This window comes from Microtus pennsylvanicus, chromosome 2 (assembly GCF_037038515.1).
Source record: "Microtus pennsylvanicus isolate mMicPen1 chromosome 2, mMicPen1.hap1, whole genome shotgun sequence".
NCBI lineage: Eukaryota > Metazoa > Chordata > Mammalia > Rodentia > Cricetidae > Microtus > Microtus pennsylvanicus.
Window position 1 is genome coordinate 109,055,877 of NC_134580.1, and position 14,067 is coordinate 109,069,943.

Below are 14,067 nucleotides of genomic sequence, written 5' to 3' on the forward strand. Positions count from 1 at the left end.
AGGGTGGAATATAAACTATAAGGGATAAGAAGTCTTTAATTTTTTTCTTATCATAAAAATATCACCTGTAGCTTACCGTAGATCGGCTTTGAATGGAACCAGCTCAGAGAACACTAGCCCATTCTCCAGAGTATGCTCTGCTACCTCCTTGGCCTGTAAAAGCAGCAACAGAACAATTAGCTTTCAAGTAGCAAAAGTATATATATCACTGATAGGAAAGGCCCTTCTAAAAGGTGGCCAGAGCCCTTCCCTTCTATGTAACTACTTTGTATACCTCAAAAGATTAAAGTGAAAGCATCAGGTTATGGGGACAGGTGCCTGCTGGACTCACAGGAAACTGTACTTAGGCAGGGGCGCACTGGCATCTGATCTGCTGGAGAGATGGAAGCAGCCAGTTAGGCAGCTGGATTGCTATGCGAGCACTAGAAACGTGCCGGTTTGTCCCTTCTCCCCTGGCTCTGGGGAGGGACCAATGCCTTCAGTTTCTGCTAGACATTAAGACTATTCAAATAACTCAATCTATGGATGTCAGTTAGGGGGAAAAAAAGTATAAGGATGTATACTAAGGATAGTTCATGGCTTTGTAGAGGCTTTCTACTTCGAAGCAGCTAAAAGGGCTGAGAACACCCACATCATTACCAGGATTCAAGTTCCGTAGGAAGGGGGCTGCCAAGGAGCTGGTAACTACAGCTACAGTCCCTCTGACATCTACATCATACACAACCTTTCCACTGTCAACTGGCTTCCTTCAGGAAAAGTCCTACTGGCTTTGGAAGGCATCAAGCCGTCTCTTCTCATCTTACTGGGTCAGATTTAGGAATCCAACACAGCAGGGCAGGTTAACCGCAAAACAGCAAGGAAGAAAATGGTCAGAGAGCGAGTATAAGCAGGCTTGCCTAGAAAAGGTAAGTCAGATTTTCTAGCCTGTATTGAGTTTTAAAAACTCAATTACAGGAAACAACTACATAGCTCAAAGTAAGCTTTACTAATTTCATTAAAATTCAACAGAATAAACTATTTTTGACTTTTAAAAGTGTCCTGTCTAAACTACTAATGAAACAAAGACTTTTCTTTAACACAAACAGGTGTTTAAAAAGGCTCATAAAATAGCAGCAGCATGGCCACAGGCAGCAGCCGCTCAAGTGTTGCAGGCTTGGCTACCAAGACCCCACCTCACACAAAAGTGAGTATTGCAAGGCTTTCAAAGAACAAAACGGTTAGGATGATTTACATTAAAATAATGACTACCAAAACAGAAATATGGTACTTAAATTACCTTTGCCAGACTGCAAGTTTTAGCATAACATGCAATGCCAGCCAAAACAGCCTCAATAACAGCAGCATATATCTGGGATAAGAGCCTACTTTAAAAACAAAAAATAATGGTTAATATAGTATCACACAGTCTCATAAAAAACTGCATGCCTGGGGCAGAAGAGATGGCTCAGTGGTTAAAAGCACCGGCTGCTCTTCCAAGAGGACTAGGGTTCAATTCCCAGCACCCTCACGGCAGCTCACAACTGTCTGTAACTCTAGTTCCAGGGGACCCGATGTCATTTTCTGGCCTCCAAAGGTACTGCACACACACGGTATACAACATACAAGCAGACAAAACATTTATTCACATAAAATAAATTTAAAAAATATAAGTTCTATGCCCATAAATGGTCCATAAGAATCTTTTAAAAAGATGGGGTCTTGTATGTAAGGCACACTAGCCTCAAACAATCTTCTCGCTTTCCAAAGTGCTTGTATCACAGGCATAAAGCACCATGCCTGCCTCCCAAGAAATCTACTTTTAATAATGGTTTTAAATAAACCAAGAAAAGTATCAAAATGGAACTAACTGAAAAATGGAACTCTAAACTTATGTCAAAAGAAACTCAACTTTAATTTATAGCTCCTTAAACTGTGGACTGCTGAGATTTGAACCTGCGTCCTTTGGAAGCTCAGCCAGTGCTCTCAACCGCTAAACCATCTCTCCAGACTCTCTTCTGGTTGTCATTTTGTCAGGGTCTTACTATATATCAATACAGAAACCAACACCTGACTACCAAGCCACTTAATAGCCTGTGTATTATTAGTGTCACCTTTACCAGGATTCCACGAGGTCCAGGTCCCCACGAGCACTGTGATCTGGAATATCTGATATGGGCCTAATTACCCCTTAATATTAACCCTGGGTGCAAGACTCCAATGGATTTGGTTTAGGCAAATATCAAATGGTCCAGAATGAGGTCCTAGACAGTGGCTAAGCACAGAGGGAAGGGAAATGGAAAAAAGGGTCAACTTGCTATTAAAGTGAAAGAAATATATATAAAAAAGAAAAACCTGATATATGCATTATGGTTAAAGTAATATATAATCTAAAAACACAATATTTTGCTTCTAAAAATTTAATTATGTGTGTAGGTGCCCCAGAGGCCAGAAGAAGGCACCAGATCTCCTACACATGGAGCTACGTGTGGCTGTGATCAAATGGCAATGACATCTTGTTCTGACTCTATCTTGTGTCAACTCTTTTGGGACTGACCGTGGCCCTGACCACAGTCCAGAAGTATCAAGCAGAATAACTGATGTTTGTACGAGCTAAAACATAAACTAAAACAACTAATAGGAAGTGTAAATCAGAAATCACTGTCATGCAGTGTCTGGAAAATACTGCCAAGCTTGCAGAAAGAAGTTGCTTTGATCCCCCTCAAACACTAATGTAATTTGGGTTTGTTTTAAAAATGCTTACCCTGGGCTAGAGAGAAGGCTCTGTGGTTAAGAGCATTGGCTGCTCTTCCAGAGGTTCTAAGTTCAATTCCCAGCAACCACATTGTAGCTCTCAATCATCTATAATGGGATCTGATGCCCTTTTCTGGCACGCAGGCATACATGCAGACAGAGCACTAGTACCAAAAACAAAACAAAACACCAAAAAGCCCAACCAAACCAAACCAAACCAAAATGCTGTACTCCTAAGCTTTGACCCCCATAGACTCTGAGGCATGAGCCTGTCCTCGAATGCCAGCTTATACAAGAACTCATATACTTTTATTTGGCTTAATTAGCATATTGTCAATAACTATTGTGGATAATTTAAACGAGCAGCTTGACACGGGTGCTGGGAAGTTAACGCTGGTCCTCCATGAGAGCAGTACACTTTCTTAAGCATTGAGCTAATCTGTTTCTCTCCAGCCCCCCAAAATAGAACCTGCTTTAGGTACACAGGAAGATATACTGCATATAAGATATGAAAGGCAATGCCAGAAAGAATTATGGATGGTCTATTTTCCTTTCTCTATTTTCATATTTTCTGTATTGATTACATAATTTGCATTATATTTTCCTAGACAGGGACTCACTCTGTACTTGTGGCAATTCACCTCCTTCATCCTTTTCAGTGCCGAGACTGCAGGTGTGAGCTGCCACACTTGGCTCTCCCCCACCACAATAAAAGGCAGACTAATGTAGGCAAGGTTGGCTCACACTTGTAATTCCAACACCCAGGAGACACAGGCGGGAGAGATCTCAGCAAATCCAGACCAGCCTGGGCTACACAACAAGACCCTTACAGGAACTTGACTTGACAGAACTAGACTTGACAGAAACAAGACTCACCTAGGAGGAAGATTTGGTCATGTCTGTAATAGATTATCTAGATTAGGTCATTTCTGATGACTTACCTAAATGTGGGCTTCACCACCTACAAATACAAGGCAGTCATCTTTCTTGACTTCCTAAGTGGGTACAATAAGATCAGCCACTTTATGTTCTTCCTGCCACAAAGTCTTTGCTATGACAGACTGCACACTCTTACTGTGAGAAGGAACGAACCCTTCTTCATGTTAGCTTCATTGCGTTATCATCATCATTTATTACTGTATGTGTATATATGATGTATGTATTACGGGGTGAGGCGTGTGTACTGCCACAGCACATGCACAGAGGACAACTTGTCATAGTTATTTCCTTTCACTTCCCTGAGGCAGGGTCTTTCTGGTTGTCCTGCTGCTCTATGTACTCTATGCTAGCTGGCCCATGAGATTCCAGGTAATTCCTCTGTCTCTGCCTCCTCTCTTGACACAGGAATATTGGAATTACAGATGTAAGCCATGGCATCCAGATTTTTCTGGGTTCTGGTAATAAAATTCAGGTCATCTAGCTTGCTCAGAAAGTGCTTTTACCTGTTAAGCCATTGTTGGCTCTTTATTTTTCATTTAAAAATATGTATTTATTGGCTTATATATAGGAGGGTATGCAGCCTGTAAATGCTGTATAGCAATTCCCTCCTATATGAAATAGTCCATCCTAAAGGGAACGCTCATTAAAACTCAGGAAATTCCATTTTTTAATTTTATTTTCTTTATTGATTTTTTTTTAGTTTTTTGTGACAGAGTTTCTCTGCGTAGCACTGGCTGTCCTGGAATTCAGTCTGTACACCAGACTGTCCTTGAACCCAGAGATTCACCTGCCTCTGCCTCCTGACCATGCCTGGCAAGACTCAGGAAATTCTAAAGAAAAGTTGATGAAGACTCAGAAAGTAAACAACTTGTTAAGTCTCAGAAGTCCCCGAAACTGACCAACTGCACAAGGCCCCTACGTCTCCAGGGTTAAGTGAGCAGAAAAGGCTGCGGAGAAGACTCCATTCAGAGCCTCATCACCCAGGCTGGAGTGGGCAGGGACGCAACTGTAGCTGCCGCCGAGTCATCCACGCTTCTGTAAGTAACCCCAATAAACTCACTAGTTTACCATGCTGAGCTTTTTTAAAAGATTTATTTATTTATTATGTATATAATATTCTGTCTGCATGTTTGTCTGCATGCCAGAAGAAGGCAACAGGGCTCATTACAGATGGCTGTGAGCCACCATTTGGTTGCTGGGAACTGAACTCAGGACAATGCTCTTAACCTTTGAGCCATCTCTCTAGGCCCTCAAGTTGAACTTTTGTGGTAAAGCAAGTAGATGTTTGTGTCTTCAGGAACAGTGTCACACAACGGTGTATGGCATGCATGTGGAGGTCACAGAACAACTCAGGAGAGTTGGTTCTCTTCTCCCTGAGTTCCAGGGATTGTAGGCCTGGCAGTGAGCACTCTTACCTGCTGAGCCATCTTGCTCCCCCTCCCTTTTTAATTTTCATGTTTTGGCCAAATATTTTAAAATTCTTTTTGTTGTTTTTTTGTTTTCTTAGCTTGTTTTTCAAGACAAGGTTTCTCTGTGTAACAGTCCTAGCTATCCTGGAACTAGCCCTTATAGACCAGGCTGGCCTCGAACTCACAGAGATCCACCTGTCTTTGCCTCCCAAGCGTGGGGATTAAAGACGTGCGCCACCACCACGCGGATTGGCCAGGTATTTTATCATGGTGACAAGGAAAGTAACAGTATGACCCTGTCTCAAGTAAAAAAGATGTGGTGAGCAGAATGTCACGTGCAGTAAGCAGTGTCACGTGCTACGGAAGAGTCACTATGATCAGCACACGGTGGTGAGAGCTTGTCTGGAGACTCTCACAGGAGAGTGCAATACCTGTGCTCCCTGGACTGACTATCACTCCCCTCCAACTGGAGAAGGAATTCATCACTTTGCAGAGTACACAGACTGTGCGCGAAGGGGATGGCACTAACAAGGCACATTAGCCAAGCAACCTTGATATTCAACAGGAATGCTGCAGCCAGATTACCCGCATACACAGAAACCTACTCGTTCTGAAGTCATGCACAGACAACTATTTGTGACCAACCCTGCTGGCCTTGTAAAGAAGCAGTTTAGAACTCATAGTTACACTGGGCACTTGGGTGAAGAGGATACCCTTTGGAACTTCAGTGCATTTATTTCCTGTCTGTGGGTTCCTCCTTTATGTAAAGGGAGGGAAGTCAGTACTAAGTAGGGCCTCCATAAAGTTACACAGCTCTGTTCCACAAGCCTGAATGTCAAGTCCAGAGAAAACACTCTTCAGACCACCTTAGATAACAGATTTTTCCCAAGTAATTGCAGCATGTTTTGGTTTTGGAAAAAAACCTCAATTAAATATGTTTCACCATGTATGAAATGTATGCAAGTAAGTTATGTCATACAAGTATATGAGCATACAAACAGGAAGTATGGGAGGGGTTCCAGAGAAAGGAGCAGATGGCAAAGCTGGCAAAGCTCTGGCCTGGGTTCCAAGCTGAGAGGTTCTGGGGACTGACTGGGAAAATGCACAGCGATGTCTCCTCATAACCAGACATCCTAGTCACTGCTGACCTCAAGGGGAAGCAGGAGAGAAACTCAGTTTTGAGAAGAAGAAATAAAACTAACACAGAACTTACATTTGTTCAGTTGTACTGGGAAGCTTGTCATCATCGCCTGTAAAGGGAAGTATTTCCTTTTAAGTTAAATACAGATGTGCACAGACAACAGTGGTACATGGGACATGGCTTTCCCCAGTATTTTCTTAGACTTTTACCTCCTGACCCTTTTCAACTCATTCCATAGAATCTTAGGATCTGGGATGTTTTATGTTTTATTTGAGGTTCTGCTTCCCCCATCCTTCTATATTTCCTTAATTATCTGACCTAAGTAGTCTTTCTTTCTAGAGTTTCCTGGTTTCTGTAGTAATGACCACTGATGTACTGACCTCTGGGAAGCAATAATGGGAGCTCAATTCAAAACTTTTCCCCATGTCTCTGGATACCTGAAGCTTCAGAGTACTCCAGTAGGGTCCTCAGCTATGGGGCATCCTATCACAGCCAATTCTCCCTCTTCTCACAAAAGCAATTAGACAGGACTTCAGCCATGTTATCCAAACTCACACTGCCACCCACATCCCTGCTATCTCCAACTAAGCCTCAGTAATCTCGGCCTTTCTTCTGACCCTGAACACAGGGCAGACACAAGGCTACAGCTCATCTTCCAACCCTGAGCACAGGGCAGACAAAAGATTAGACTTCATATTCTGACCCTGAGCACAGGGTACACACAAGGCTAGACCTCATCTTCCGACCCTGAGCACAGGGTTCATACAAGGCTAGACCTCATCTTCTGACCCTGAGCGCGGGGCAAACACATGGCTAAATCTCAAACTACAGGATGAACCAATGGATTTTCTCCTGGAATATCTTCTGTGAGGAATGAGTCAGACACATCAACTCTCAAGTTGCAATCAGGGAGGGAGTCAAGGCCCACAAGATGGTATTTTGCATAAAATAGTAAACTGCATGCTAACTACTCCTTCTTGGGAAATACCATTAGGTATTTACGGGGACTTACCCAAGTAAGGAACATGAGTAGCGCCAAAAAAGTATGTCCTTGAACATGCCAGCGGTCCCTTTGGTGAGACACACTGAGCGACCTGAATATGGGGGAGAAAGAAAGATGAGTGAGCTGGGAGCTGGTGAGCTGGCTCAGTGCTAACTGTGCTCGCCTCCAAGCCTGGCCATCTGATGTCATTCCCCAGAACCCAGGCAAAGATGGAGGCAGAGAACAGACCTCACAAAACTGTCCTCTGCCTCTACTCATGTGCTGTGGCCCTGCGTCATGAACATACACACAATAATCCACTTTGTAAAAAAGAGCAACTTAGACACGTGATGATGAAGGAATAACTTAGACAATTTCCACTTGAGGGGACTGAATGTGGTTCTTTGATTTTACCTGACCTCCAGAGCTCAGAGTGGCAGTTTGAACTGGTTCAAGAATAGCTTTTTTAACACTTCAGATTCATAATTAGTTTTGTTTACTTTTTTATGTGTATGAGTATTTTGTATGATGTATGTTTTACACCACTTGCATGCCTTGTGCCTAAAGAGTCAGACTCAGATTCACTGGAACTAGAGTTACAGATGGTTGTAAGCCACCAGGTGGGTGCTGGGAATCAAACCTGGGTTCTCATTTTTTTGTTTTGTTTTGTTTCTGTTTTTCAAGACAGGGTTTCTCTGTGTAGCTTTGGAGTCTGTCCTGAAACCTGTACTGTAGACCAGGCTGGCCTTGAACTCACAGAGATCTTCTGCCTCTGCCTCCCGAGTGCTGGGATTAAAGACATACACCACCAATGCCCAGTCAAAATACTGATCCCAGCCAGGGTTAACCACTGAGCAATCTTGCCCAGTCCAGAAAGTCATGATTCTTGATTGGCCTTCAGGGATCCTGCCCAGAAGAGAGGCTTCTTGTTATTGTTGGCTGGGCGGTGTCAAAGGCTGGTAGTGACACTTGGCCTTCTCTGAGATGACACTGAGAAGAGTCAAGGTGGAATAGCATCTCGTTCTCATTCCAGTCCATAGGGAGTATGTCTAGGAAGAGGTAGGGGATGATGCTTTTCTGTGGTATTGCATAGAAGTTTTTATCCACAAGTTTCGGTCTTATGAGGCTGTCTTTTGGTTCTCTGGATAGTTGTGGGCATTTCTGAGTACCCAGTGTGTGTGTGTGTGTGTGTGTGTGTGTGTGTGTGTGTGTGTGTGTGTGTGTGTGTGTGTGTGTGTGATATACAGAAAACCACCACTTGTATGTGTGTGTGTCTATGATATACAGAAAACTTCACCTCATGGTTTTGGTGCTGAACTTATTAGCCTGTCTGCCTCTTTCTCTTCACCTTTTAGAGTCAAATGTCCAAGGAATTTAAATGAACCTAGCAGGTAAAGGAAAAAGTATACCCATACCATTTTTTTTAAAAAAAATTTAAAAGAATTTTTAAAAAATGGGATATACAAGTCATCCTATCTTCTTTATTTGGATTTAACACATAAGGTCAACAGAAACATTATACAGAGCTGCCTTTCCTCTGGCATTTTCCATATTTCCAACAATTCTGGAGATTAAAATGGAGTGTTCTAATTTCATCTCCATTGCTATGACTAAAAGCCACTTGGGGGAGGAAAAGCTTTATGTGGCTCATATTCCCAGGTCACAGTCCACCACTGAGGGAAATCAAGGCAGGAACCTGAAGCAGAAACTATGGAGGACACGGCTTGTGGCTCATTCTCTGGCTTGGTCACAGGCTCGTGTTTACTTAACTTCTTACGCAGCTCAAGATCACCCCTTACTCCAGGAAGGGGTAATGTCACAGTGGGCTGGGTCCTCCTACATCAATTAATAAGAAAATCCCTTACATGTCCTCATGTCTGATAAAAAGAGCTAGTTACGCAATGGAGATTCCATTTCTGATGTCAATGTAGATTGTGTCAAGTTGACAGTTACTGCTTACCTGGGACAACAGGTCAGCAAGATTCTACAGCACATGCATTCTGGTAGTTCTCTGACCTAAGCTGGCTTAGAGGTGGCCCAAGGCTTTTAGAATGCTACCATATCCACTTGGGTCTTGTGTTCTCAAAATCCTAAATAAAAACTAAATACACCAACCATTCCAGCTTTCCTAATTTCTTACAACATTAAAAAATACTTCCTTAGAAATATTTGAAAATACTTAACATTCTCCTAAGACAGCACTGACTTTGACAATCATTAGAGTCCCACATTCAAGTATAATGATCCCGTTACTTTATTTGCATGTGTGTATGAGAGGGAGGGGTTGCACATGTTTATGTGGGTGCAGACATAAACATGCCATGGTATGTGTTTAAATACCCTTCAGGTGTTGGTCTCTGCTTGTCCATCTTGTTTGAAACAGGCTGCTGCAGACACTAAGCTAGCAAACTTAACCAGCAACCTTCTGGAGCCTCCCGTTCCTGCCTCCCAACTTCCAACAGGGGCATGCTGGGATCACTCATACTTGACTGCCCTGTCAGGCTTTTATGTGGGTTTTGGGTATCTAAACACTACGCCTTGACCCCTAATGCTTCCTTTTTTTTCTTTTCCAGACAGTGTTTCTCAGCCAAGGCTGTCCTAGATGTCCTGGAATTTGCTTTATAGATAGGGCTGGCTTGCACTCACAGAGATCTGCCGGCCTCCACCTCTGAGTGCTGCGATTACCACCCAGTAGTTTCTTTTTAAATAATACAGCAAACAATATACCATCATGTAATAAAGAATAATCAGAGAGTAGATGAGGTAGCTCAGTGGATAAAGTCTAATGACTTGAGTTCAATCCCTGAAACCCATGTGAAGATAGAAGGAAAGAACTGGCTCCATCAAGTTTGTCCTCTGACATCCACACATGTACTGTGATACATGGGTGACCCCTTCCTCTCTGCACATCACACACATACAAATAAAATAAACATAAGTGTTTTCAAATACATACCCAACACTTATTAAAATATATACATAAAATGAGTTATGAGTCACTTCTTTTCACTGTAAAAAACTTCAAATTCAGGACCAAGCCAACGTAATAACTAAAAAGATTCCTTTGGGCCAGCAGCCCTTCCTTGTTACTAGACAGTAAAGTTCATCAAGTACCAGAGAGTCTGGCCACTCACCATGTGTTTGGCAAAGCTCCCCACAGGACCAGTGTTGCGCACCAGGTGCCCCTCAGAAGGGAAGTTAAAGCTGCCCGCACTCAGGTTGTCTCGTGTAGAGTGGTTACCAAAGAAAACAAACGGCTGCCGATGGGGGCTAGAGCAGTAAGCAAAATGTAATTAGACAAGGTTCCAGACCGGACCTCAGGCTTTCTGAGTGCTGTGACTACAGGATGGGCACTCTACCTAATGTCCCTGGTGGACATGGAAGGGATGCCAGATGTCGCTGACTCTTCCTAGAGAGCCCTAGGGATCAGACACTCAGGATATAACTATACCCTTGCAAAGTTTATGCCTTCCCACTTGACCTCCTTTTTGAGGAATCAGTTCCTGGAGTCTGCTAGCAAAAATATAATGATGACAACTCCCAATTCTTTATATGATAAAATGTTAACAGAAATACAGCTTTAAAGCCACAGTGGTTGGTCTACCCAGGTTTGGTAGACAAGAGAGCAGCTGCCAACTTCTAAGAACCTGTCAGGAGGGCAGGAGGAAAAGGATGTGATGGTAGTCCTTTGCTCTAAGAACCTGTCAGGAGGGCAGGAGGAAAAGGATGTGATGGTGGTCCTCTGCTCTAAGAACCTGTCAGGAGGGCAGGAGGAAAAGGATGTGATGGTGGTCCTCTGCTCTAAGAACCTGTCAGGAGGGCAGGAGGAAAAGGATGCGATGGTGGTCCTCTGCTGCGCCACCTCCACACACCCACTGCCGGTCCTGCCATCTTCCCTCGCCTCTCATTAGACTTCGCCTTCCTGCTCATTCCGCACGTGTTCTAACCAATCCCTCCAGACAGTTTAGTCAGGGAGCTTTCCTAAGAGCCACCAAGGAAATTTCACATGTAGCATTTAGAAAATCAAATAAACATGACTCATTTTCCTCTGAAACTTTCTTCAAGCTAAGTTACACTTTAAACAGAAATGATTTTGTTTGAAACCCAGGAAGGTGATTTGTCTATTAGACTGAACTGGACTTGGGGAAAAGCAGAATCTGTCTCCTCTACCCACCAAAGAAAACTGCTGAAGGAAATGCTCAGAAACTCTGATCACCTCATCTTTTGCAAGGTGTTGGCTTCTTAGCTTAATCAATCTTAATCCCACCCCCAAATACTGCTGTTCTTTGTCTGCAATGGGATACTGCTTCATTTTGCTTTCCTGAGCTAGAGGTAGAATAAAAATTCCTTTCTTTTAGATTGAAGTAGATTATCTATAATATTTTTAAAGCCATTTTACTAAAAGATTACAGAAAAACAAAGCAAATCAAAAGTTCAAAGCACCAAGACAAATTCATCACAATTAACATTTTTTTTTTTTTTGCTGTAACTATACTCAACTCACACTCTAAACTTACTCCCTCATTCAACACCCCTGTTTTCAACTCCATTTTCTCTATCACCGTTTGCAGTTCCTTCCTGGGGAACATACCTGTTTTCAGTAATATGACTGGAGAGCATTCCATGACTGAAGTAGCTTCTGAACGGCTAAAAAAGAGCCAATATCTGATGTAAGACAAAAGCTTTGAAAGTAAGACTTTTCACATGTGTATATGTACATATACACGTCAGGAGAATAAGTAGTATGTAACAGAAAGACAGATATGTGTAGCGAGTATAAGAACACAGAAAGATAATGTGGTAGATAAAATCATGAATTTGGGGTATAGCAATGAAACAAAACATAGTGAAGAAAACAGAAACAGGCTGTAAAGAAAAACAAAGCAAAACCATTCAAATGCATAGTGTTTAGTTATAGAAAAGAACCCTGACCAATCAGCATCTATAGTTAAACCACTAATCTTACCTGGCCTCTTCTCTTCTGTTAAAGTCCCTACATTCCAATAGCTTTAAACACAAGTATAACCGCTAATTTCAATCAATAATCAGGGATTAAAGAACAAAGGAGTATAATAATAAACTTTTCCTAGGAAATAAAGAACTAATTCTTGACTTTGGATGAAGTATTAGGCTAAACTTATTGATCAAAAGTTTACCATACAGGGTCTCATCTCCAAATGGTTAAAAATTTCAAAAAAATTTCAGTGCCTTCCACTAAACATCTCTTGTATTTTTTTCAACCAGTCAATATTTCTTTCTTGCAGAATATAATAAATCACATACAATCTCTAGTAACTGTTAACATTTTGGCAAATTTTCTATTACATCTATAGACTATTACTGATTATACTGAAGTTATTATTTGTTCTAAAAATACTACTACTGAATCTTCTATATCAAGATGATTACTGTAGGTGCTAGAGAGATGGTTCAAGAGTTAAGAGCATTTGTTACTCTTGCAGAGGACCCCAATTCAATTCCCAGCACCAACACAGTGGCTCACAACCATCTATAACTACAGTTCCAGATGATCTAATACTCTCTTCTGGCCTCTGCAGACACCACATACACATGTGGTACACAGATACACATGTAGGCAAACACTCACACATATAAACTAACAATAAATAAACCCTTAAAAATAAGATGGAACACAATCAAGAAAATTACCTGACATTGATTTCTGGCCTCTATATGTAGGTGGGCACCATGTGTGCAGAATACACATGAATACAAATATATAGGTATATCATGTATATACACAAATGTATAGTGATAAATTTACATACGTTTTCATGGCAAAAAGGGAAAACATAAATAATTCAACTACAATAAACATGGAAGAAATACTCAAAATGTATAGTAAGATTTTTTTCTTTTTAATTTTTGAACACACTATCTCTGAACTACACTCACAGTTCCAAAACAACCTTTTGTTTTGTTTTGTTTTTTTTGAGACAGGGTTTCTCTGTAGCTTCGGAGCCTGTCCTGGAACTAGCTCTTGTAGACCAGGCTGGCCTCAAACTTACAGAGATCCCCCTGCCTCTGACTCTGCCTCCCGAGTGCTGGGATTAAAAGCGTGCACCACCACTGCCTAGTTCCAAAACAACTTTTTTATATAAGTAAGGGAGAGGATTTTTGTGACATATCATTTATAGAAATGATAACCAAAACAAACCTAGACAGTGGTGTATGCTGAAAAAAATTTAATAAGCCAGGCATGGAGGCACATGCCTTTCACCTTAGCATTTGGGAAGGCAGAGGTGGGTGGGTATCTGTAAATTCCAGCCAGGGCCACATAGTGAGGCCCTGTCTCAATAATAAAATGACAACAACAACAACAAACAATAATAAATTAACCAATTTTACTTTCTCTTTTTGACTTTCACTTACACACCTCACCCGCCTGAGATTCTGAAAGTTCCAGCAGGAAAGGGATTTCGGTGTCAAAGTTAGCAAAGAAGCTCGCCCACTGATGCTCAAATGCCACTAAGTCCTATGTGAAAACAAAAACAGGAATCATGAGATTATCTGAAATACCAGGCTGTTCTATATGGGTTCCTGAACAGGACCCTGAGAGGCATTCAGACCAACCCTGACAGCATAGGCACTAAGACCAACTATTAACAAATGGGAACTCATAAAGCTAAAAAGCTTCTTCTGTACACAAAGCACATCATTTGAGCAAAGCAGTAGTCTACAGAATGGGAAAAACCTTTACAACCTATGCATCTGACAGGGTTAGTACCTAGATTATACAAAGAACTCAAAAAAAATTGAACATCAAAAAACAATTATAAATGAGGTATAGAACTAAACAGATAGTTCTCAAAATATGAAAAACAAATGGGTGAGAAGCACTTAAA

At 41.7% G+C, this 14,067-nt stretch overlaps 1 protein-coding gene across 7 annotated transcripts in view; it reads right to left on the minus strand.

Annotated features, from left to right (window-relative positions):
- The window catches only part of Dnaaf9 (dynein axonemal assembly factor 9), a 133,866-nt gene that overhangs the window by 83,170 nt on the left and 36,629 nt on the right, over positions 1-14,067 (minus strand). For 5 of the 7 annotated variants that reach the window (XM_075962198.1, XM_075962195.1, XM_075962197.1 and 2 more), the window contains 7 exons: positions 13,599-13,697; positions 11,793-11,848; positions 10,336-10,471; positions 7,232-7,313; positions 6,292-6,328; positions 1,277-1,364; positions 77-153 (listed from right to left, as the gene is read on the minus strand). In XM_075962198.1, coding sequence (XP_075818313.1) covers positions 77-153; positions 1,277-1,364; positions 6,292-6,328; positions 7,232-7,313; positions 10,336-10,471; positions 11,793-11,848; positions 13,599-13,697 — 575 coding nt within the window. The remainder of the gene's footprint in view (positions 1-76; positions 154-1,276; positions 1,365-6,291; positions 6,329-7,231; positions 7,314-10,335; positions 10,472-11,792; positions 11,849-13,598; positions 13,698-14,067) is intronic. The other 2 variants (XM_075962196.1, XM_075962194.1) reach the window with 1 other exon arrangement.